Below are 22,319 nucleotides of genomic sequence, written 5' to 3'. Positions count from 1 at the left end.
ATGATGTACAGTTTAAACATAAATAAAAGTATAAAAGTAAGTTTATTAAAACATTTTCATGAATCATGTAATAAATTTCATGTTAAAATATATTAAAATATATTTTCTTATTTTTCTATCTTATTTCATAAATTACTTAAACACAATGGAACTTTATTACAACTACTACATCAATAAATGGAAATATTATTTCATTTTATATAATATGTAATTTAAAAATCAAGAAATATAAACATTTCTTTGTTATATTAGTTATGAACAATCTCATTACATAAAGAAATATTTTTATAAATATAAGTATTTCAAATAATAATCAGTTTCTTGTAAAATAAATGATATTGTAATATATTAATTGAGCAAAAGAATCATTATCACCCAAATTATGCATATTTTTGTATCCAGATGATATCATAAGGCGTAGCTTGTTTTAAAATAATTCTCTTCTCTTTGTATAATTCTAAAACCAATTATTAAGCTTAGAAATATCTTTTGAAAAAAGAATACATACCAATGATTATATATCAATTTTTATAAACTTAAAATATATTTTTAACATACTCACCCAAGAGAAATGTGAAACAACAAGAAGCATCTAATTTACTATAATGATCTGGTGAAATTATATCTGTAAATGTTGCAAATTGATTGTTCCGCCAAATTATCTCCAATAATGCAAGTAATTCTTGTTTCGTTAATAAATAAGATGGAAGTGATGAAGAGTCTGGACTATAAAATACATAAACAATAATAATTACTGTATTTTGTATTTTATAACATTATTATAACAATTTTTTTATTTGAATTTTATGTAAATGCCTTAACATAAAAATAATTGAAGTTTATTGGTATAAAAAATATATTATTTATAACAATTTTAATATATTACCTAGCATTCGGTATAAATGATTCTCTTGCAATATTTGGTGATTGTACTTTTTCTAATTCATCATTAGTTGATGCCATTACATCATGAAATTTTATTACTTCTGGAAGCTCATCAATGCTAATGGCAACACTTTTCTCTGAACTTATATTTTTGCTTATTTCAGCAGTCCTCCCAATCGCCGATGACAAATCAGACAGCAATTCTTCAGTTTTATTGCTTCTATCCATTAAACGCAGAAATTCACTTGCTAAAAATTTATGATATTATGATTGCAGCAAAATATTTGAAAAAAAGAAAAAAAAGAATAGAATTTGGTTTTTGATATAACTAATAATACATTTTTCTAACAACTGTCCACCTTCCACTTGTATCTTTTTTTTAATAGATGGTACAACAGCGTGCGTATTGAAAAGTCTTACTAAAGGACTATTCCATTTATTTTTTCGAGTAGAAGTAAATCTTGCTGGTGCCATTTGGAAAAGAATTTCTGATGTTGATATATTTACATTAATAACACTTAACGGCTATAAAATAATAAAGGATGATTAATGATGGCTTTAATACTCTAAAGTATAATTTAGATTCATAAAATATAATATGATTAAACTTACAACAGTATGAGCATTGACATCACTGATCCATTTTCTTATTATTTTATGACTGAATTTTATATTTTTGTCTGCAAATATTTTCTTTCTTTTTGATTTTATTTTAATCTGTTGTGAATCTACATGCATTGATTCCAAATTCTCTAATGGTTCTACAAAATAATCTGCAGTAGGAACAGAGATTACTTCTGGTATTGTTACAATTTCTGCCGTATTTGGAACTGCTGTATCTTCGAATCTTAACTTAGATAATAATCCACAAATTATTCTTAATTGTTAATAATAATAATTTGTTTGCAATAAAATACATACACGTCTTTTTTTGATTGGTGTTTCTACATGTATACTTTTGACAGATTGTCTCTTTTGAGGTGTTAAAAAAGTATTCTCCGCTGGTATAAATTCTTGTACAGTTATATCTGACAATGTTGTTTTCGTATATGCTCCAAAATCTACTTCATCTAAAAAATAAATATATTGTACCAAGTTAGACAATTATAATTAATTGAAATTATGATTGATTGATTTCTATCAAAGATATGATTTTTTTCTTACTTTCTATAGATACATTATCTATTGACATTCCTGTCTCAATTTTATGCATCGTGATGTCAGATACTTCTAAACTTGATACAATATTTTTATTGACTGGAGAGGTATCATTTAATTCTCTATCCAAATTCGAATTTGTAATATGCATTCTTTCGAATATTTCTCTATGTAGCAAGTAAAAAAAAAAAAAGTATAATGTTTTTAATAAAAAAATAATAATGTTTGATAATATTCTGACAAAGAAAAATGTATAATACACAACTTGGATAAATTTAATATCTGTAGGAAAGTTAAGGATTATTGGAAAAGGAAACAAGGACACTAACAATGAAATGTCTTCACCATTTGGAAGGAGAAAGTTCAATTGTTCATGAGTTAAAGCACCAAAGTCCAAACATGCAGCATCACGCATCTATATAATTATATATATATATATATACATATATATTATATAATTTTATATATATATATATATATATATATATATATATATATATATATTTACCATTGCCTCCATTTTAGTATTTATATTCAATTCATCGCATAAAACGGGTAAAGTGTTATCTGATTGAATATCATTAAAATCTTGGATCATACAAGTTATATTACATGATTCTAAATTTTTGGAAATATTATCAACTTCATATCTGTAAAATAAAAATTTTCTTTTTAATCATATTTTTCATGAACTTCTGTTTATATTATTATGTTATTAAATATTAAAAAACTAAAATATTACATTTTATTCTTTTTGTAATATAATACTTTCTTGTCTATTTGAAAAACTTGAGCTAAAACAAATAAGAATTAATTAATTATTGATTACAAAAGCTAATAATGTTTTTAATATATATATATATATATATGATTTGTTTATATAATTAATAAAAATAACTTACTTTGTAAATTAGTTGTCTGATATAATAATATTTTTACTGCTCCATACATAAGTTGTGATGATAAATACAAACTGAATCGTCTATTTGTTTCATTACTTTCAATTTGGATTGTATTCATTATTTCTATGCTTAAATAAATTAATAAATATATAATAAGTATAGTTTATATCAGAGAAGAACATCAACAATATATTTAATTTTATTTACCATAATTCACATAAATTAATTCCATTCACGGCCGATGATTTACACATTTGCTTGAATATTTGATCATTGACTGTAGCGGCTAACCAACATCGTGCAAATTTTCCTTTTTGTCGCATAGAAAGAAGTTCGTGCGAATAAAACATCTAATTCAAATTAAAAGATTAGAATATTAAACATTAAAAAATTGATAAAATTAATATTAAAAGTTTAAATTGAATATATATATATATACATTTTTTCAATTTATATATTATACATGCATACCTTTTCGAAATTAATAAAATACTTTGTTCGATCATCAATCAATATTTACTGTTGTATTAAAATTTTAAGAAACAAAAAAGACAAAATAACCACTTTTCATTGTTTTCTCGACATAAGCGACACATTTGTCTGACATGTTGGACGCCATTTTTAATTATGTATAAAGTTCAACAGAGTTTTATATTGTTCAACTATTACAATTGTTATAATGTAATTATTGAATAATTCTAATTTATATTATTCGAACGTTTGTTTATTAATAGATAAACTCAATTTGGAGGTTATTTATTTTAAATTATATTTTTGCATATACAAATGTAGACTTTAGTATATATGCATATATTCAAATATAAATAACGATGTATTCGTAACTATATAATATAATGTTTTAACAAATTTTATTATCAAAATAATAAAAAATGAACGAAGATCTTATAAAACGAATTAAAAATACATTAAAATCAGAAGCATATTCTATGAATGAAACTTGGTTAAGAGATTGTATAGAATATTTTACTTCAGAAAATGACGCTGTAAGTAATATGTTTAAAATTGTTTTTTTTTCTTCTTAATGTAAATGTGAATTTTAAAATTTGTTAATTTATTTATTTGTACAAATGAAATCATAATAATATTGAAAATTTATTAACATTATTATTATTATTATTATCATCCATACAAGTTTATATTTCATTTTATGGTTATGTTTCACTTTAGATAATATATAATGAAATATTAAAATTTGTGAGAACACAATGGCAATTAAGTGATTTACGTGAGATTAATAATGATAATGGATGTTTACCGAGAAATCTTAAACAACAAATGTATACAGTATTACATGGAACTTATATACTTCAGGTACTACTAATTAAAATTTTATATATATAACAATTTTTATATATATATATATATATAATGTTATTTATTTTATTTTCTAATATTAATATAGATGAACACAATGTATGACATATCAACTTCAAAATTTAAACAACTGGAACAAATACGTAATGTTTCAAATGTTAATATAGAAGTAACAGAAGATATTAAACCTCAAATATGGGAGCCTAAAGCAAAGAGGATGCTTCTATTAAATTTAACAGATGGTATACAAGATATTAGTGCTATAGAATACAAAACCATTTCATCCTTACATGTAATATACTTTTGTAAATGTGATTTTATTACATATACATATTATATTTTAGTTTTAAATAATTGTATTAATTTATAAAGATTAATATTATTATAATTCAATAGGATACATTATTACCTGGATATAAAGTAATGATCATTGGACCTGTAAAATGCAGAAGAGGTATTATTTTATTAGAAGAAGGTAAATTCAGAGAAATTGGTGGAGAGGTAGAAAATTTATCCATCACCAATGCATTAGAAAATGTTTTAGCTAGAGCTTTGTAAGTTTTTCAAATAATTAACGGGAATGTATTATTTTCTATTCATAATTTTTTAATGCATTTGAATATTACAGAAACTGTTCAGAAAATCCAGATCCTTATAACGATAAAAGCCAGGAAGTACATAATCCGAGATCACCTGTTACAAATGATTTTTTTGAAGATGATTTTGAAGTGAATTTGGAAGAAGTTACATTAATAGAACAACAAAGTCAGGAAGTAGATAGGATACAGAATATAGATAACACATCACGTACTATAAATACACAAAATAACATGTTTAATACAAGGAATATTAAACAAAATTTTGTTCAACCGAAAGATCCAGTTAACAAGAACGAGAAAAACAAAAAGAATGATAATGAAATTATTGATATGGATGATGAATTATTAGAAATGATAGATGAAAATCAATTTATTGCATCTACCTCAAGTACATCTAATAATAATGAAAGTACAGATAGGGAAAAAAAGAATTTAGTCAAACCTTTTCGAGTATTACCTAAAGAAGATAATGATAATAATATTGAAGATGATATAATAATTGTGAAAGATAAAGACAATACATTGAAATGTTCAACTGGAAAAAATAATATTAAAGAACAAACTGACATGTATTTTCCAGAGGATGATTTTAATTTTGATGATATTGACATGTTAGAAGTGTTAGAAAAAAATGATTCTATACCAAAAAATAAAGAATCTGATATGAAAAGAAATTTTCAATCAACTAAATCATTCTTACAGAATATTCCAAATTCAAAACATTCCACAACAAAAGACAAAAACTCTTTTGAAACGTCAAAACTTCAGAAAAATAATATTAATACAAGTGGAATATCATCTAGGGAACAAGTTGATTATAAAATAGAAATTGGAAATAAAAGATCTGCGGTATGACTTAATATTAATATTTTCCGACAAATATTAGCATTGGTATAGAGAAATATTTATAATAAAAAATAATATCTATTTTTTAGGCATTAATGTCACCACCGCCTGTTGGTTCATCAAAAATACGTTGTATCAAAGAAACAACAAATAAAGAGAAAGGCGTACAAAAGATTTCTGACTTTATGAAAACAAAAATTGTAAAAGAAGAAATACCAGCGAAAATTTGTGATTTCATTTGTGACATAATTGAGGAAACGATAAAAGAAATAACTTTTAGAACTGTACGAGGGCATTTCATTACTTTTGGAAAATTATCTAGAAAAAATTCTTGCTGGCAATTAGAAGGAACAATCTCTGATAAAACTGCAGCTATAGACGTTGTTGTTGCTTCCGAGGTATATTAAATATATTTAATAACAAAGTTTATATTTACACTAATATATTTCTATATTTCCTTTTTTTCTTCATTTTTTTTTTTTTTTTGTTTTTCAGATTATAGAAAGATTTCTTGGATTTAGCGTTAAGGAATTTTCCCAAAAAAGAAAGCTCGCAAAAACCAATGGTGATATAGAACATGAATTGAGAATGGTAATATTTTAATATATGTTAATAATAATATTTTGTCAATTATAATTGCATATTGTTTATTATACATTTTTATATATTTTATTAATATTTTAGGCCTGTCGTAATGCCGAACAAAAATTGAAACAATTGGATGCTTTATTAGAATTGGAATTAAAGCCAGATCATAAAGCAAAAGTAGTAAATATTAGATCATTGACTAATCAACAAAAGGAATTAATTGATAAAAGACTGAAGGCACTGAAGATATAGAAAAAAAAAAAATTCTATTTCATATATTATTTAAACAAAATTTTTGCTTCATATAGTCATTATTATATCATAATTTTTATATTATTACTATTACGACAAAGCTCTTTATATTTTTTTCTTATTGTTCACTCAACGAATGATAACGTTTTGATTGCATTATAAATCGCAATTTTATTTTTTTTTAAGTTTTAATTATTTATTTTTGTTAAATAAATAAATAAACTATTTAGATAGAGAGGAGGAAGAGGGAGAGTAATATATTCGTTATTGTGCTTTAAATATTAGCCCTTGATGTATAAAAGCCAACATGCTCCAATTTAAAACTCAAAAGAGAGTAAACTAAAGGGAAGAGAATTTACAGCATTCATTTTCAAGTTTTTTTTTCTTTTTTTTTTTTTTTTTTTTTTTATCTTCTGTAATGGTTGTGCACTTCCGTGAATACCACACCCTGATTATGTAAAAGCGACGGGCATTGTGCTGTGGTACAGAGCAATCATACCTTGCTCTTCAATGGCGTAGAATTTAAATCCATGTTATACAACTTCTACAAATAGTAAAATTATTTCCTTTTTCTTTTTCTTTTTTATTTTATCTTTTTACGAATCTAAAAAAAGAAAAAACTAAATTAAAAATTGTATACTCTCGATTAATCAATTTTTTTTTCTTCTTTTTAATACATTTTCATAGTTTATTATAAATGTACTTAATCGTTTATTATGGTATTTTATACAAAAGCTTTTTCATTACTATAAAAAAAAAAAAAAAAAAAAAAAAAAAATGCGCTAGCGCTTAACGCAAATCAGGTAAAAACGATACCATTGAACTAAATTAAACCTAATTAAGCTCTAATTCACGTTATTATTATAAGTAGTAGCGTGTATGGAACTAAAAAAGAAAAAACAAAAAAAAAAAAAAAAGAAACAAGTGGCACGTAATAGATAATGATTAACTTAATCATTGAACTTATTTAAACACATTATAATGTAAATAATGTATAACAAATTACAGTAGTAGGTTTAGATATATATAAGTAAAAAATATTTTTAAAAAATAACATTTTTCATATATACATATACACACATACATACAATTATATATTGATTATTTTCGTATGTTTTTGTATCCGACTTACATAAAAGAAAGAAATTGAAAATTGACTAAATTTACTTTTACGTATCTTTATATGAGGTTTCCTAAAAAAAAAAAAAAAAAAAAAAAAAAAAAAGACGAAAAAAAAGACTAAATTATATAAATTAAGGAAAATCCTAAATGCTTATTTATATACTTGATATGTAAAAATTAATAGTATTTAAAATAATCAAAATCTACTTAAACTATTCACAGCATCGTTTATGCACTCGAAGCATAAAATTTTTCTTTTTGCCAAATAAATAAAATACACGTCAGACTCGTAATATTACGATATGTGTTATTCAGCCTCTCATGCATCATAATTATCATCTGCGATGCATCCTCGTTGTAAAAATTAAATGACACGAAGAAAAAGAAAAAAAATTCGCCGGATTATCTAGATCCTAAAAGAGCGAATCATTTTGTACATTTTTGTCAATGTACAGTCTTTTTATCATAAGGAAATAACTATTATGGCAAAGATTTAAAAAAAAAAAAAAAAAAAAAAAAATAGGTACATACAGTTTATCAATTTGATTGTTCATAAAATAAAAATTTTTATACTTGGGTTTCGCTACCACTATGATACTTTCTATGTTTCCTATGTTTCTTATGACTTCTATGACTACCGGACGATGAATTACCAACTATTTGATGTTGATGTAAAAGCGTATGCTGCGGTGGAGCCAAATGACCAAGATGATGAATTTGATGTGGCGTTGGACTTGTCGAACCTGGATTGAAACAATGTACTACAGGTACAGGTACTCCATGGGGATGACATTTGTGAGGTGGTTGTTTGCACGGTGGTAAACGTCTCCAAACGTTCATTAAATTAGGCCACCAAATCCAAGCGGCTGTAATTATGCCACTACCCAAAGTGGCTACTAATCGAAGAACGAAAAACTGTACGAGAGGTTTCGACGGTACTCTTGGTGAACTTGATGGTTCTGGTGCTCTGAGCCATCTTTCACGTCCCCACCATTCGTAAAATGTTGTACTGGTTAAACAAAACATTGTAACAGCATAAAAGGTAGCAAAGAGACCAACTCTGGTTAATAATATTTTATGTCTCCTATGTATTTCAACCGGTGACTTTGACGAATCTCTCTGTCTGATCAATGGATTTGGATGTTGTTGTTGTTGTGGTTGTTGTTGTTGTTGTTGCAATTGTTGCTGTTGTTGCTGTTGTTGTTGTTGTTGTTGATGCTGTTGTTGTTGCTGAAGTGCGCTCATAACTGAGCTTGGTGTTACCAATGGTCTTGGTAACAGAAGTGACGTTATACCGACAAGAAGGAACGTTGTACCCAAACATAGATATACGAATTGTGGTATTAGTACAAGAACAAGAAGTGATCGGGCATTTTGTTGTCCTACGAAGCAACTTCCTGAAACATAGATACGAATAAATAAATAATTTGTTGTTTATATTATCTATTAATGAAATACGTGTTATCATGATATTAGAATAATAATGATAAATAAGCTTAAGGATTTTGTTGGATTCATCATTCTCTCCCTCCTCCCTAATGAAACCATTATTTGACAAACATAAATATGAATGAACATATGATTTAATAATAAATAGAAGTAAAAATAAATGAACAATATATTATTTGTACTCAACTTTAATTTTTTTTTTTTTTATCTACGAACGAAATACCTTACAATAAAATTAGAGTGAATAAGTGTTAAACTGTTCTCCTATTTGACACATAGGAACCTTTGTTCTCTCATTCTTTTTTTGTTTATTTATTTATTTTTTTATTTTTTTTTTTATTTGTTTTTTTAATATCAAATTTTTATGTAATGTTTTAGTATTCATTTAAATGGCAATAGATAATATTTCGTTGTTATTATCATATTACATTCGTAAATGAGTATAAATGATATAAAAAAAAAAAAAAAAAAAAAAAATAATAATAATAATAATAATAATAATGAAAGAGAAAAAAAAAAAAAGAAAAAATTATTCTCCCCATCTAATTATAATTCGTTCGCGATATTTTCTCAAGTATATCGAACGTGAGAGCAGCATGTCTGTTGGACGCGGCTAGGACAAGTAATGCCAGCGTAGATCTTTATCTTGTTCACGATGCTCCTCCTCATTATCGCGAGACGGCTGTCCGAGAAAGAAAGATAGAGAGAGAGAGAGAGAGAGAGAGAGAGAGAGAGAGAGAGAAAGAAAGATTCACGATTCACGATTATTCACCCTTCTCTCAACCGGTTGAGATCGAAAGTAAGTTTCTCACCTCTAGAGACGAGAACTCACTTAATATATCAGTAAACGCGTTTTATCTCTTGGCACTTCGTTATTACATTTATCTTCAACAATGATAGATACTTACATAAGTACATACGTAGTGTGTGTGTGTGTGTGTGCGTATTTGTGTTTGTATATATATATGTATGTATGTCATGTTGTATGTACATTATGTACATACAAGTGATATTGTAAGAGATGTAACGGACACAAAATAACGGTACTGAATCTCATGTCTGACACTTATTCTTTTGGCAAGTTTATCCGGTTAGTAGTGTAGGATCCTCCTCTTCTATGGATCACCCTTCTCTCTCTCTCTCTCTCTCTCTCTCTCTCTTTTTCTCTCTGTCCCTTTTGCTCTCTCGATCTTTCCATCTTCGTCTTTTTCAGCGTATGGAATGCGAAGGATTTAGAGTCCCTTGTTAAAATAAAAATTCCTTTGGCATTCTGCGTCCCTGACCAGTGTTAAATATTTCTTAGACTTGAAAAATGATGATGATGATGATGATGATGATGATGATGATGATGATGATGGTGATGATAATGACGATGACAACGAATAAACTTGTGAATGCAAAAGGATGTATACGCCTTACATACGAATTTATCATTTGCTGTTTTTTTTCTCTGCAGTCCCCTTTTTTCTCTCCTTCCTTTTTATTTTTCTTTTATTTTTTCATCATTCCATCAGAGTTCAAAATTATGACAGATAATGATGTTGATGTTGATGTTGATGATAATGATAATGATGAATGAATGAATGAACGAATTTGTGAATGCAAAATAATGTACATATCTTACGTACGACTTTTATCATTTGCCATGTTACTTCCTCCACTCACCCCGTTCTTTTTTTATTTATTTACTTATTTATTATTTTTTTCTCTTTCTAATCATTCTATTAGAATCCAGGATTATGACAGACTGTACTTACTCTTTTCAAATGTTTCATTATTATTAATCCTAAGAGAATTTTCGATTGGAAAATATAAGGAATCGTATGGATTGAAAGATTCGTCAGATATATATTTTCTCGAGGATAAGTCAAACCAAGCCAAGCCAAGCTAAATCAAACCAAGCCAAGCCAAGTCAAGCCAAGCCAAGCCAAGCCAAGTCAAGCCAAGCCAAGCCAAGCCAAGGTAAGGCAAGGCAAGGCACAAGGCTCGTTCGTCGATAGACAGGCTCGATAAATTGGCCTTTAAACGTCGCTCGCTATCTTCGAAGAACAATCTCGTTTGCGAGGCACGAGCGGTGGTCAACGAGATCGTACTTCAAGAAGAGCCAAGAGAACATGCGTATGTATTCCTTCCTTCTCTCTATTTTTCTTTCTTTCTTTCTATCTTTCTCTTTCTCTGTTATACACATAGATACACACAAACACTCTAACAACTCATTCTTATATATATTTACATATATAAACGTTTCGTACATAAGTATTCTACTCTCACGTTTTTATCAGACTCGATTCATCTAAATTGCTTTTTTACTATAGCGAAGTTTTCATCTTCTTGTAATTGGATTGAATTTAAAAAATAATTATTATTGAGTTTTACTCGACATTATGATTATAATAATAATATAATTAATTATTATTATTAATATTAGTATTATTATTATTATTATTATTATTATTATTATTATTTTTACTCGACATTATGATTATAATAATAAGATAATTATTTATTAATACTATTATCATTGTCATCATCATCATCATTAGTATTACTATTATTATTATTATTGTTATTATTATTTAAGTTGTGTCGTTAAATAAAAGAATAAGTATGTATGTATATATGTATGTATGTATTTATGTATGTATTAAATAGATATTGTATAGCGAAACTAAACACCATCGTCTTTACTAGTAGGTAAGAGATAAAAATGGAGTCGAAGTAGCTTTTGATCTTAGCGGAGGACAGTGAAAAGTTGCAGAGCGGGTCCAAAGGTATTTGCATTGAATGTCGCCTCTCCTACCGGGGAGAGAGAAAGAGGAGCCCTCGCTAACCGCAACCGATTTCACGTTGGCTTGCTTCGAAGTCTCTCCTCTCGTTGTGCATGAACACAACAATTTTATATAGATTTCGAATATTCAATTGTAAGTACATATATATATATATATTTTTTTTTTTTCGTTATTGTTGTTTCATCAATCTTGTTAAGAAACACAAAAAAAAAGTTGGAAGTTTTTCCTTCACCCCTTTCTTCCTTTCTTTCTTTTATTTTTCTTTCTCTTATTTTTTTTTTTTTTTTACATTTAATTTAATTTACAAGTTTCTTATTCTTTTCTTTCTTCTTTTTCTCTTCATCGCGCAAAATTTCATTGAACGCAAATTCTTTAACGTTACGTGCGAGATTTCGAGCGTAATTATTTAATAGTCAAAATGTGATCCGATCTGATATGTTTTTTTTTTTTTTTTTTCATTTTGTCGATTATAAAATCGAATTATGACCTAACGATCTTTTTTATCGATGTAATAAAGAAAAAAAGAAAGAAAAAGAAATGAAAAGAAAAAAGATGAAAGAATTGATACTCATTTTGTCTTTTATGTTTCTCCATGGTATAAGAAACATTAAATATATTTGCAAATGTTTCCGAGTTCTTATTGAATCTTAAATCATGTGTCGGGTTTGGTTGGATAACGACACGTTCATGTGGATTCATAAGATTCATAGAGAGAACGAGAAAGTTATAAGAAACGTGGGCGGATGTGTACTACTTCATCGTAGTTCAAAGTACGACTGGAATAACCAGTCACGCTTGGATTCCGATTCTTAAATCGGAACTTACGAAAGCAAGTGTATCATATATATATATATAAATATATATATATTTATATATATTATATATATATATATACGATATATTTACGTATTAATAAAATTATTATACGAGAAAGTACCATATCGAAATATATTTATATTTTATATATATATATATATATATATATATATATATATATATATATTTTATTCTTTAACTTACCCGTTAGTTCATCAGCATCGACATCCCTAGTGACCAAAACGGCGATCGTATGAGCTGCTGGAAGTCCCCATGCTGCAACTGCTCCCACGGTTGAGAACCCCTGCTGTAGACCGAAACTATCCTCCTTGCAATTACCAGCCGTTCGCGACCATTTTCTCGCGACTATGCACCACCATGCACAAACGATGACCCACCTTCGTAAAAGAATATAAATTATTATTTTATATCCGAAGTTAATGTCGGTCGTTAAATATAAATCGATTTGTAAATTTTGAATGCTCATAGATTATATATCTTCATCTTCTTCTTCTTCTTCTTTTTTTCCTTTTTTCTTTTTTTTGTTTTTTTGTTAAACTTTTATTATTTCTTTTGATTTAAATATTATGTAATTACTAACATTAATAATTATTAATAAGCATAAATAAGTAGTATTATATATGAATATAAATATTGTATTATCTCTTTCTATTTCTTATAGAGTATAATAATATATTACTATAATAATAATATATATGTATATATACTATGTATTATTGTATAGAGTACATTATAATAATATAATATATTAATTAATATACACACACATACATATATATGTGTATATATTATTTATAAATAATGTATTACCATACATCAAGTTAATTTTAAAGATAATTATAATATGGTTAATTTTAATATGATAAAAAAATGTATGAGAACCGTTGATTTAGCTTTAAGATGAACAATAATATGGATTCATGGGTTTAAGCCATGTAAGATTGAACAAGTTTGTATTGGAGGTGCGTGTCTTTATACATTCGTCGATCGTGTACAAGCAGGTGGGACTCTCTCGTTCAATCTAGAACCATTTTCGTTGCACGCTTCTTCACCCTTTTCTTTTAGGTTTCTCTCCTTTCCCTTCCCTACCACCAATCTCTTTTCTTTTCTTCTCTTCCCTTCTCTTTTTTTCTCTCTTACTCTTTTTCTCTCTCTCTCTCTCTCTCTCTTTCTTTCTCTCTCTCGACACATCGACGGTAGAAAACCAATTGCGGTTACGAGATAACCCTAACGGCAAGCATCGTTTGCCTTTCCTCTCTTCACCCCTCTTCATCACTCTTTTATTTTCTTTTCTTTCCTTTTCTCAACCAGTTTCGTTTGAGACGGGCCTTTCAAAGAGTCGTACCAAGAACGTCGACTAATTAATCACGCGAGATGCTTTGACGAGATCGAAAATCAGTGAACGGGTCAAACGAGGCGCAAATACTTTTGCTAGTCTTCTTCCCCATCCCCCTTTCCCCGTTCTCACCCACGTCTACCCCTCTACACAACCTCCTCCTTCACCTCCTACTTCAACCTCGCCCTCTGTGTTCACCTTCTTCAAGACCATAATAATCTCCCTTTTGCTCGTTTATTCTTGCCTCTTACAACGACCTTCTTCTTCACACTCTTGGTGAGATTATTTAAGATTTCTCTCTCTTTCTCTCTCTCCACCTCGTTTCAATGAGATCGTCGAACGGCTCTCTCTCTCTTTTTTTTTCTTTCTTGATCGACCGACCGACCGACCAACCGATCGATCGATCAAACGTTTTTAAATTTATCTTTCGTGAATCGACTTTCGATGATCGATCGATTTACTGTAATATACAAAAGTTTGTCGATCGGAAATTTTGATTATAGAAATATATTTAAGATGAGAAATAATCTCTATACATATATATATATATATATGTTCTTTTTTTTTATATGGTAAAAACTTGGAAATCAGATTTTTTCGATATAAAATTTTGTGTTATTATTATTATTATTATTATTAATGTATATGTAGACCTAATTTATAAATACAATCTTCCCAGTTACAAGTAATACAACATATATAAATAATTAACTAAAGACATATTTATAAAACTTATCTATTAATCTACGATGAAAGAGGTAAATTCTCGTCTAAAGTAAAAACTAATCATTATTCTAATATAACATTATTTACTTTCACAGATATTAGATTAATGGATTAGATATCTTGGATAAATTCTTTTATTAATTAATTTTTGAATTTATTAATTATATAAAACAAAAAGAGAAAAAAAGATCGAATGTTTTGTTAATGAATATTTCCTATTGAAAGCAAATAGAGATAGAGATAGAGATAGAAATAGATAGATAGATAGATAGATAGATAGATAGATAGATAGAGAAAGAAAGAAAGAAAGAGAGAGAGAGAGAGAGAGAGAGAGATATTATTAAAGGATCTACGAGAAAAGAGAAGGATCAGGTTCGATTTATCTTTGAAAGCCGTAAGGATACCTCGAGTGGAAGGAGACTAATTAAATGTGATTGATCGCTGTTCGACGGTCCCGGGATGTAATTACGTACGCACATACATACACAACTACGTTCAGAAATTCGTGCCGGAGAGCAGGTAGAAACGTCGCTCGTAAATCATCCACGAACATCTCGCAGATGTCCGTCGGATAAGAGGAAAAGTATTTTTTTCCTCTCTCCCCCCTCTCGTCCCACCATTCTCTCCCTCACTCTCTTTCTCTGTCGTTTTTTCGTTTACAAAAAAAAAAGAAACAAAAAAAAAATAAATAAATAAAAGCGAACAATCGAAGCGTTCTCGTTGACGTCAAGATTACTGCCCGTAGGAAAGAAACGTCGTTGTTACGACAAAAAAAAAAAAAAAAAAAAAACAGGAAAGAGAGAAAAAAAATTGAATAACTAGATTATACACGTTACTCGGCTTGGATAAATTAAAAAAAAAAAGGAAGAAAGAAAAGAAAAAAAATAGAAAAAAAAAGGAAAAGAAAAGAAAAAAGAATATTTAATTTTATCATCTTCGAAAACACTCCAAGTATTTATCCAACTATATTACTCTTATAAATATTAGTATTTATGTATTTTTTTTTTTTTTTAAATGTAAAATGGGTACATTCTCTTTTTTTTTTCTTTTCTATATTTTCCATAGACGCACCTATAAAAATACGAAATATATTTTCAAATGTTTTCCTTTCTTTCTTTCTTTATAAGATCCTCGAAAGTACGATTAATTTAAAAGTACAATTAAATTAAATTTATATCTTTACAGATTTACATATTCACGTAAATATAAAATTAATTACAACTTGGATATCTCAATCAACGTGCGAGCAGTTAATATATATAATTTATTGCTACGTATTTATCTTTAATCGAAAAAAAAAAAAAAGAAAGGAAAAAAAGCTACAGAAAATTACAAAATGTGTAATATATCATAAAATAGCGGCAATACATTTATGACGAGAGGGAATGAAAAGAAGAAGAAGAAGAAGAAGAAGAAAAAAGAAAACAAAAAACAAAAAAGAAAAAGCGACAAAAAAAAGAGGAAGGAAAAAAAGCAAAATCAGAGTAACCATATTACTGGAGGAAGTTTGAAGGTCAAGTAGGCGTGTATCCGGAGAATGAGTGAGTGAGTGAAAGAATGAGAAAAAAAGAGAGAGAGAGAGAGAGAGAGTTCCGCGATCTCGCGTATAGCCCGCGGCTTATAACCGTGTCCGAGCTCCACTGTATATCGTCTTGTATATCATCCAGAGTCTGTAAAACAAACATACGGTAATTTGCCGATAATTATTGCTCGACCACACCCCCTTTTCTACCCGTCTCTCTCTCTCTCTCTCTCTCTCTTTCTTTCTCTTCATCGCAATTCTTCTTCTCTACGTAATTTCCTTTCCCTGGTGGAATAATTGAGGAGAGGGCCGGTTTTATTGATCGGGTTATTGGTCGAGTTATTGCTTGAGATCGACGGGTATCTTTGAACCGAACAACATAAGAACGTATCTCCAATGAACACAGCCAAGGGAAAGGCTCGAATATCGGTACGCCTACCAACGTCCTATGGAATCTTTTCGAACGCTCTCTGGATAATGATTAATTATACGTTAGCCTTTATTCTTGATCGATCCGAAGTTACAATGCAGAGATTCATCAGGATTCTTTCTTTCTTTCTATCTTTTTATTTACTTCTCTCTCTCTCTCTCTCTCTTCTCGTTGATTTTTCTTAAATGAAAAATTTTACGAATTTGTCTTCCTATCAAACATTTATACAATTTTTTATAATAATATCTAATTAACCAGCATGATCATTGTATTATTTACAATGGCCTAAAATACGTCGTATTAATCATATACGATATTATTATTATTATTGTCCTTTTTTGATTGTGAATCATCAATGGAGAAATCCATTTGAATTCTCGTTGAATTTTTTTACTTTTTTTTTTTTTAAGATAAAAAAATGTTTACACAAGCATATCTGCCTGTCTGTCTATTTGTCTCTCTGTCAGATCTATTATTTTATATAATAATAGTTAACCATGATGATCGATCATCGTCATAGTAAATGTCTTATTAACGATACTCGAAGTTGTGCTCGACTTCGAATTGATTCAAAGATTCAATGTACATAATAAATCTAAATTTTCTTTGAGATTATTCAATTGTTTGACATAATAGATAATAGTCATTGCATAATGATCATAATTAATAATATAAATCGTGATAAAGAAAATATCTCTGTTAATGATTTCTAAAGTTTGTTTATTATTTTCAATAATAAAATGTTAATACTTCCTTTTTTTTTTTTTCATTCGATATAATAAAATTTTGTCATTCGATTTCTAATATTTTCAGTTTCAAAGATAAATTTCAATATCAAAACTGATTCGATCGTATGTGTGTATATATTAATGACGAAATCTAACAAAATATTGTCAATGTTTGTTCAAAATTGAAAACGCATTAATACTCCGAGAACTTTCATAATTTATCGTGTACCTACATCATGTGAGAACATCCAGGAAACCGAGAGTCAACCTACTGGTCTCTCTCTCTCTCTTTCGAGTGTTTGCTCGTCCTTATTTATAGAAACGAAACGAACGGTAGCCACGTGCATACGATGTTTTTCAGAATCCTCAGTTTGCGATCTATGGCACGATTTAAATTTTCTTTGAAATTTATTATTATTATTATTATATATATATATATATATATATATATATATAAATTAATTTTTATTTACAAAAAATAAATACTACATATGTACATTTTTCTTTTATTTTTATTCTTTGTAAATATATATAAATATTATATTATATTATATATTATATATATATTCCTGTATATATATATATCTCGAGAAAAATATATCTGCCTATATAATTTGATTAATAATAAAAAGAAAAAGGAAAACGAAAAAAAAAAGAAACAAAAAAAAGAAAAAAAGGATAAATTTACTATTTGTTCGACACGAGGGCGAATAAAAAGGTTCAAGTTTTTTCGAATATTTGAAAAGTACCCGGGCCGCTTAAGTGCGCGCCGAAGATGCTTAGCGAGCTGCGCATGCGCGATAAAAGAAGAAGCGCGTGCGTCGCGGCCCAGATCCATTCATCAGCGAGATTCGTCGAACAAGTTTTTGCTTTTTCCTCCAGCAGAGAACACAGTACGCGGAAGAAGAAAGTTGGCGGGTGTGTGGGACGACGATACGACGAAAACAAGAGAAAAGTGACTTTTGTCGCGCGACCACGCGTTGTCTTGGTGTCTCCTTTTCTTTTCTTTCCTTTTCTTTTCTTTTTTCTTTCTCCCCCAATCCCTTAGAATCTCACCCTTACTTCTTCCTTTCTCTTTTCTCTTTCTCTCTCCTTTTTCTACATAGCAGAGTTAATGGAGTTATAACATAATTTGACCAGAATGCAAGCTCGTTAATACGTCTTACAAAAAAAATTTATCATATCCATTATAAAAATAATTGCTTATGATGTAAAAATAAAAATGAAAATAAATAAATCAACAAAAAAATAAAAAAAATAAAAAGAAAAAGGAAAATTTCTACTCTATCGACGTAATGGCTGTACAAAATATTCAATCGATATATTTTTAATTAGAATCCATTATTATATTAGTTTTAATTAGAATGTATTATTATAATAATTTTTTTTCGCGACTATGTAAGCAAATTTTTTCGCTCAGATTATAAAAGAGATTATAATAGTGGACTCGTAAATAAAAGAAATAAATAAATAAATAAAAAATAAAAAAGAAAAAGAGAAAGGGGAAAAAGAACAAAATAAAGAAAAAGAGAAAAAGAAAAAAGGGAAAAAAAGGACAGAGATAAAAGAGAAACAAATTAGGGCACAAAAGTCTTCGAGAATAATAGTAATTGACTATTAATATCACCTAGGAACTTTTGACTGACCCTGTTAAATATTTATGAATGAATTCACAATAGTATTTGTAAAATTTCAAAGGGACTTTGAAAAAAAAAAAAAAAAGAAAAAGAAAAAAAGAACGAAAGAAAAATAAAAAAGAAAAAGAAAGAAAGAAAGAAAGAAAGAAAGAAAAAAGAATAAGAAAAAGAAAGAAAGGAAGAAAGGAAAAAAAAGAGAAATGTTATTCGAAAAAAACTGGTTCCCCGGGTTGAATATACTTATGTACACGGGGCATGTCTTACGCGTTCGCACGCGAAGAAAATATGCGGTTGTGCATATGTTAAGATAAGAAATTATACTTCTTTGGGAAGAAGCTCCTTAAGGGGTAGGGCGTAGCCCAATCGTAAGGCAAACGAGAGAGGCAACAACGTGGAACTGCCATAAGGCAAAAGATGGAAATCCTTTATTTTCTCTTTCTCTTTCTCTTTTATTCTCGTCCTCGTAATAATAATAGTAGTCATAGTAGTAGTTGCCGTCGTCGTCGTCGTCGCCGTCGTCGTCGTCATCGTCGTCGTCTTCGTTGTTCTCGGGAACACACATGAGAACACAAACGAGAACACAAACGAAAACACGATCGAGCTGCCAGCACGTTGAAGTAGTTTTATGCGGACCAGTTTTCAAGTCGAAGTTCCAAGATGGGCCGATGAATTTTACGACTTGACTCTAAGTGCGGCAAGGCTTCGCGCGATTCATTTCTACAAAGCAAGGCGAAGGAAACCGTACCCACCACCCCCATCCCCATCCATTTGAGAACGCCATACGCTAGAATTTCGAAGCAAAATACCGGAGCGTACACTCCGGCGAGAAGATTCGATTTTACGATCCTTCGTGCCGGCCGAACGATATTTCTTTCCTTCTCTTTTTATTTTTATTATTATTTCACTTCGAAAGACGTGTTTCTGTAAAACAAAACGATGGATTTCTACCGCGGAATACCAATCGTCCAACGTGAGATTTATAACAAAAGGATAAGTGTATTTGAAAGATAATTAGAAATATTCGTATATAAAAATATACAATAATATATATATATATATTTTTTTTTTATTTTAACGCATTCACAGCAGGATATTTGTGATCAAAAATGGTATATGAATAATTAAGATTACTTAAGAAGGAAAAACGTGAATAATATATCGTGGAATTTCGCGCAATATATATGCATATAAAAGAAAAAAGAGAGGAAAGAAAAGAGAGAGAGAGAGAGAGAGAGAGAGAGAAAGGATGAAAGAGAAAAAGAATGAATGAAAGAAAGAAAGAAAATTCTAAAAGAATGCAACGACTTTGTAGCGAGCAATGATCCTCAGGGAGAATCCGTCGTCGTCGTCGTCGTCGTCGTCGTTGTCGTTGTCGACGTCGTCCGTCCTCGTCGTCGTCATCGTACACAACCCGCCGCGAGGTATATAATCAACGAGATGAGATGAAAGGGGCACTAGTCGCATCGTGTTTGTTTTGTTAGTTAACGAGTTGTTAACTCGTCCTTCGTCTTGCAAACCTTCCCATTGGCCCATCCATCCATCCATCCATCCATCCATCTATCCACTTTTCGAACTGAACTTTAGAATCCTAAGATCTTGCAGGATCCACTTAGTGGTTTGAAAGAAATCTAACTAAAGTTTTCTACAAAAGAAAGAAAGAGAAAGAGAGAGAGAGAGAGAGAGAGAGTGATAAATAGATAAATAAATAGATAAAAATGTTAGTTCACTTGTAACTTTTCGAATCAACATTATCACGTCGTTCATAAATATTTCTATTTTTACGATAATAAAAATTAGATCATTGTGATAATGCGTTAGAAATGATAGCTAATGATAGCACGTTTTAAAAAAATATCGTTCGTTTTTCGAACAAAATTGTAATTGAAAATTACAATGTGTCGATTTAATGATACGAATGAAATCACGTTGGAGTTTTTACGAAAGGAGAGGGGAAAAAAAAATTGATTCACTTTGAATTCTTCATTACTACTATTATTACTTAACATTCATAAATATTTTTTTATCTTACGATAAAAAGATTGAATGATTGTGAATGTGAAAGTAACGAAGCATAATCAAGAACGTTCATTCTTCGAGCAAACCTTAAAGTGAAAATTATTCGGGGGATCGAGCTTAATGGTTCGAACGAAATCTTCTTGAAGTTTTTTACAAAGGAAAAAAAAAGAAAAAAAAAAGAAAAGAAAAAAGAGAAAAAGATATACAAAAATGTCAATTCACTTGTAACTTTTCGTACCATGTCATTCATAAATATTTCTATTCTTAAGGATAAGAAGATTAAATCATTGTAAATGGGCAATGCGTTAAAAGTTAAACCGATTAAGTTTATTCAAGATTATCTATTTTTCCAGCAAAACTAAAACTGAAGATTATGCAAGATCAATTTAATAATTTGAAAGAGATCTAATTGAAGTCTTTAGGAAAAAGAAAGACAGAGAAAGAGGGAGAGATAAAAAAAATCACCTTCAATCATGCGAATAATCAATATCACCTATTATTTAGATTTTTACGAACAAACAAACAAACAAACAAAAAAAGAAAAAAAAGATTAGAACCCTTGTGAAAAGATAATGCATTTAGAAGCGTAAATAATGAAAAACATTAGGAACAGAAATCCCGTTACATTTCAAGGAAAACTGCATTTCGAGATCTTGCAGGATCCACATCTAACGGTTTGAAAAGGATCCAACTGAAGTTTCTAAAAAAGAAAAAAAAAAAAAAGAAGGAAAGGTAAAGATAAAGATGAAGATGAAGATAAAGAATAAGATATAAGAAAACTGGTCTATCTTTTCGAACCAGTACCGATGCCACCCACGCTATTACCATATTTCAGAAGAATTTCTGATTTTTTCTTTCTTACAAAAATAGATACGATCTCTTAAAAAAAAAAAAAAAAAAAAAAAAAAAAAGGGAGAAAAAAAGAAAGAAACGGCAATGTGTTAAGTAAAGAAGTGCAACGTTATTGATCAGTATCGGGAACATCGACTTTTCAAGAAGTACTACGATAGAAAATCTTGAAGGTTTTAACTTAAATGGTCTTAAAAAAAGGGGAAAAAAAACGAAAGAAAGGAAAGAAAAGGGGAAAAAAAGAAAAAGGAAGAAGAAGGAAAATCACCCAGAAGTTTCTACGAAAAGAAAAAAGAAAAGTAGAAGGATAAAA

General features: G+C 28.7%; 3 protein-coding genes across 6 annotated transcripts in view; 1 reads left to right on the top strand and 2 right to left on the bottom strand.

Moving 5' to 3' along the window:
- Positions 1-29: 29 nt before the first annotated feature.
- Positions 30-3,634, bottom strand: LOC124956753. 3 transcript variants are annotated; one of them, XM_047512959.1, is made up of 13 exons: positions 3,417-3,634; positions 3,153-3,295; positions 2,946-3,068; positions 2,786-2,837; positions 2,552-2,693; positions 2,373-2,458; positions 2,050-2,210; positions 1,807-1,955; positions 1,498-1,737; positions 1,224-1,410; positions 887-1,133; positions 563-726; positions 30-457 (listed from the first exon to the last, which is right to left on the bottom strand). In XM_047512959.1, exons 2-13 carry the CDS (start codon positions 3,175-3,177, stop codon positions 381-383), a joined length of 1,653 nt encoding a protein of 550 aa, XP_047368915.1. In that variant the 5' UTR covers positions 3,178-3,295; positions 3,417-3,634; the 3' UTR covers positions 30-380. The 3 variants fall into 3 exon arrangements, with proteins under 3 accessions (XP_047368915.1, XP_047368913.1, XP_047368914.1); XM_047512957.1 differs by having other exon boundaries at positions 31-457; positions 2,946-3,073; positions 3,417-3,630; XM_047512958.1 differs by having other exon boundaries at positions 31-457; positions 2,050-2,208; positions 2,389-2,458; positions 2,946-3,073; positions 3,417-3,629.
- On the top strand, positions 3,540-7,596 carry LOC124956752 (recQ-mediated genome instability protein 1-like). 2 transcript variants are annotated; one of them, XM_047512956.1, is made up of 8 exons: positions 3,540-3,626; positions 4,134-4,277; positions 4,369-4,572; positions 4,677-4,834; positions 4,909-5,728; positions 5,815-6,123; positions 6,221-6,316; positions 6,410-7,596. In XM_047512956.1, the coding sequence occupies exons 1-8, from the start codon at positions 3,573-3,575 to the stop codon at positions 6,563-6,565; spliced, it is 1,941 nt and encodes a 646-aa protein (XP_047368912.1). In that variant the 5' UTR covers positions 3,540-3,572; the 3' UTR covers positions 6,566-7,596. The 2 variants fall into 2 exon arrangements, with proteins under 2 accessions (XP_047368912.1, XP_047368911.1); XM_047512955.1 differs by lacking the exon at positions 3,540-3,626 and adding an exon at positions 3,703-3,949.
- Positions 6,356-22,319, bottom strand: part of LOC124956761 (frizzled-4) — a 23,258-nt gene continuing 7,294 nt past the window's right edge. Inside the window, 4 exon segments of the mRNA XM_047512973.1 lie at positions 6,356-8,833; positions 8,835-8,905; positions 8,941-9,084; positions 12,946-13,139. Of these exon segments, the coding sequence (XP_047368929.1) occupies positions 8,255-8,833; positions 8,835-8,905; positions 8,941-9,084; positions 12,946-13,139 (988 nt within the window). The 3' untranslated portion in view covers positions 6,356-8,254.

This window comes from Vespa velutina, chromosome 23 (genome assembly GCF_912470025.1).
Source record: "Vespa velutina chromosome 23, iVesVel2.1, whole genome shotgun sequence".
In the NCBI taxonomy this organism is placed as follows: Eukaryota; Metazoa; Arthropoda; class Insecta; order Hymenoptera; family Vespidae; genus Vespa; species Vespa velutina.
Note: the sequence above shows the minus strand (reverse complement) of the source record. Positions and strands in the feature narration are given on the sequence as shown.

Bases quoted from the DNA above. Each gene is read 5' to 3' on its own strand.
- LOC124956752 (XM_047512955.1), top strand. From the start codon at position 3,836: ATGAACGAAGATCTTATAAAACGAATTAAAAATACATTAAAATCAGAA. The intron at 4,278-4,368 runs GTACTACTAATT...ATATTAATATAG, and splicing joins ATGGAACTTATATACTTCAG to ATGAACACAATGTATGACAT. The intron at 6,317-6,409 runs GTAATATTTTAA...TTAATATTTTAG, and splicing joins TAGAACATGAATTGAGAATG to GCCTGTCGTAATGCCGAACA.
- LOC124956753 (XM_047512957.1), bottom strand. From the start codon at position 3,295: ATGTTTTATTCGCACGAACTTCTTTCTATGCGACAAAAAGGAAAATTT. The intron at 2,694-2,785 runs GTAATATTTTAG...TTTATTTTACAG, and splicing joins TATTACAAAAAGAATAAAAT to ATATGAAGTTGATAATATTT. The intron at 1,134-1,223 runs GTATTATTAGTT...ATAAATTTTTAG, and splicing joins TGGACAGTTGTTAGAAAAAT to CAAGTGAATTTCTGCGTTTA.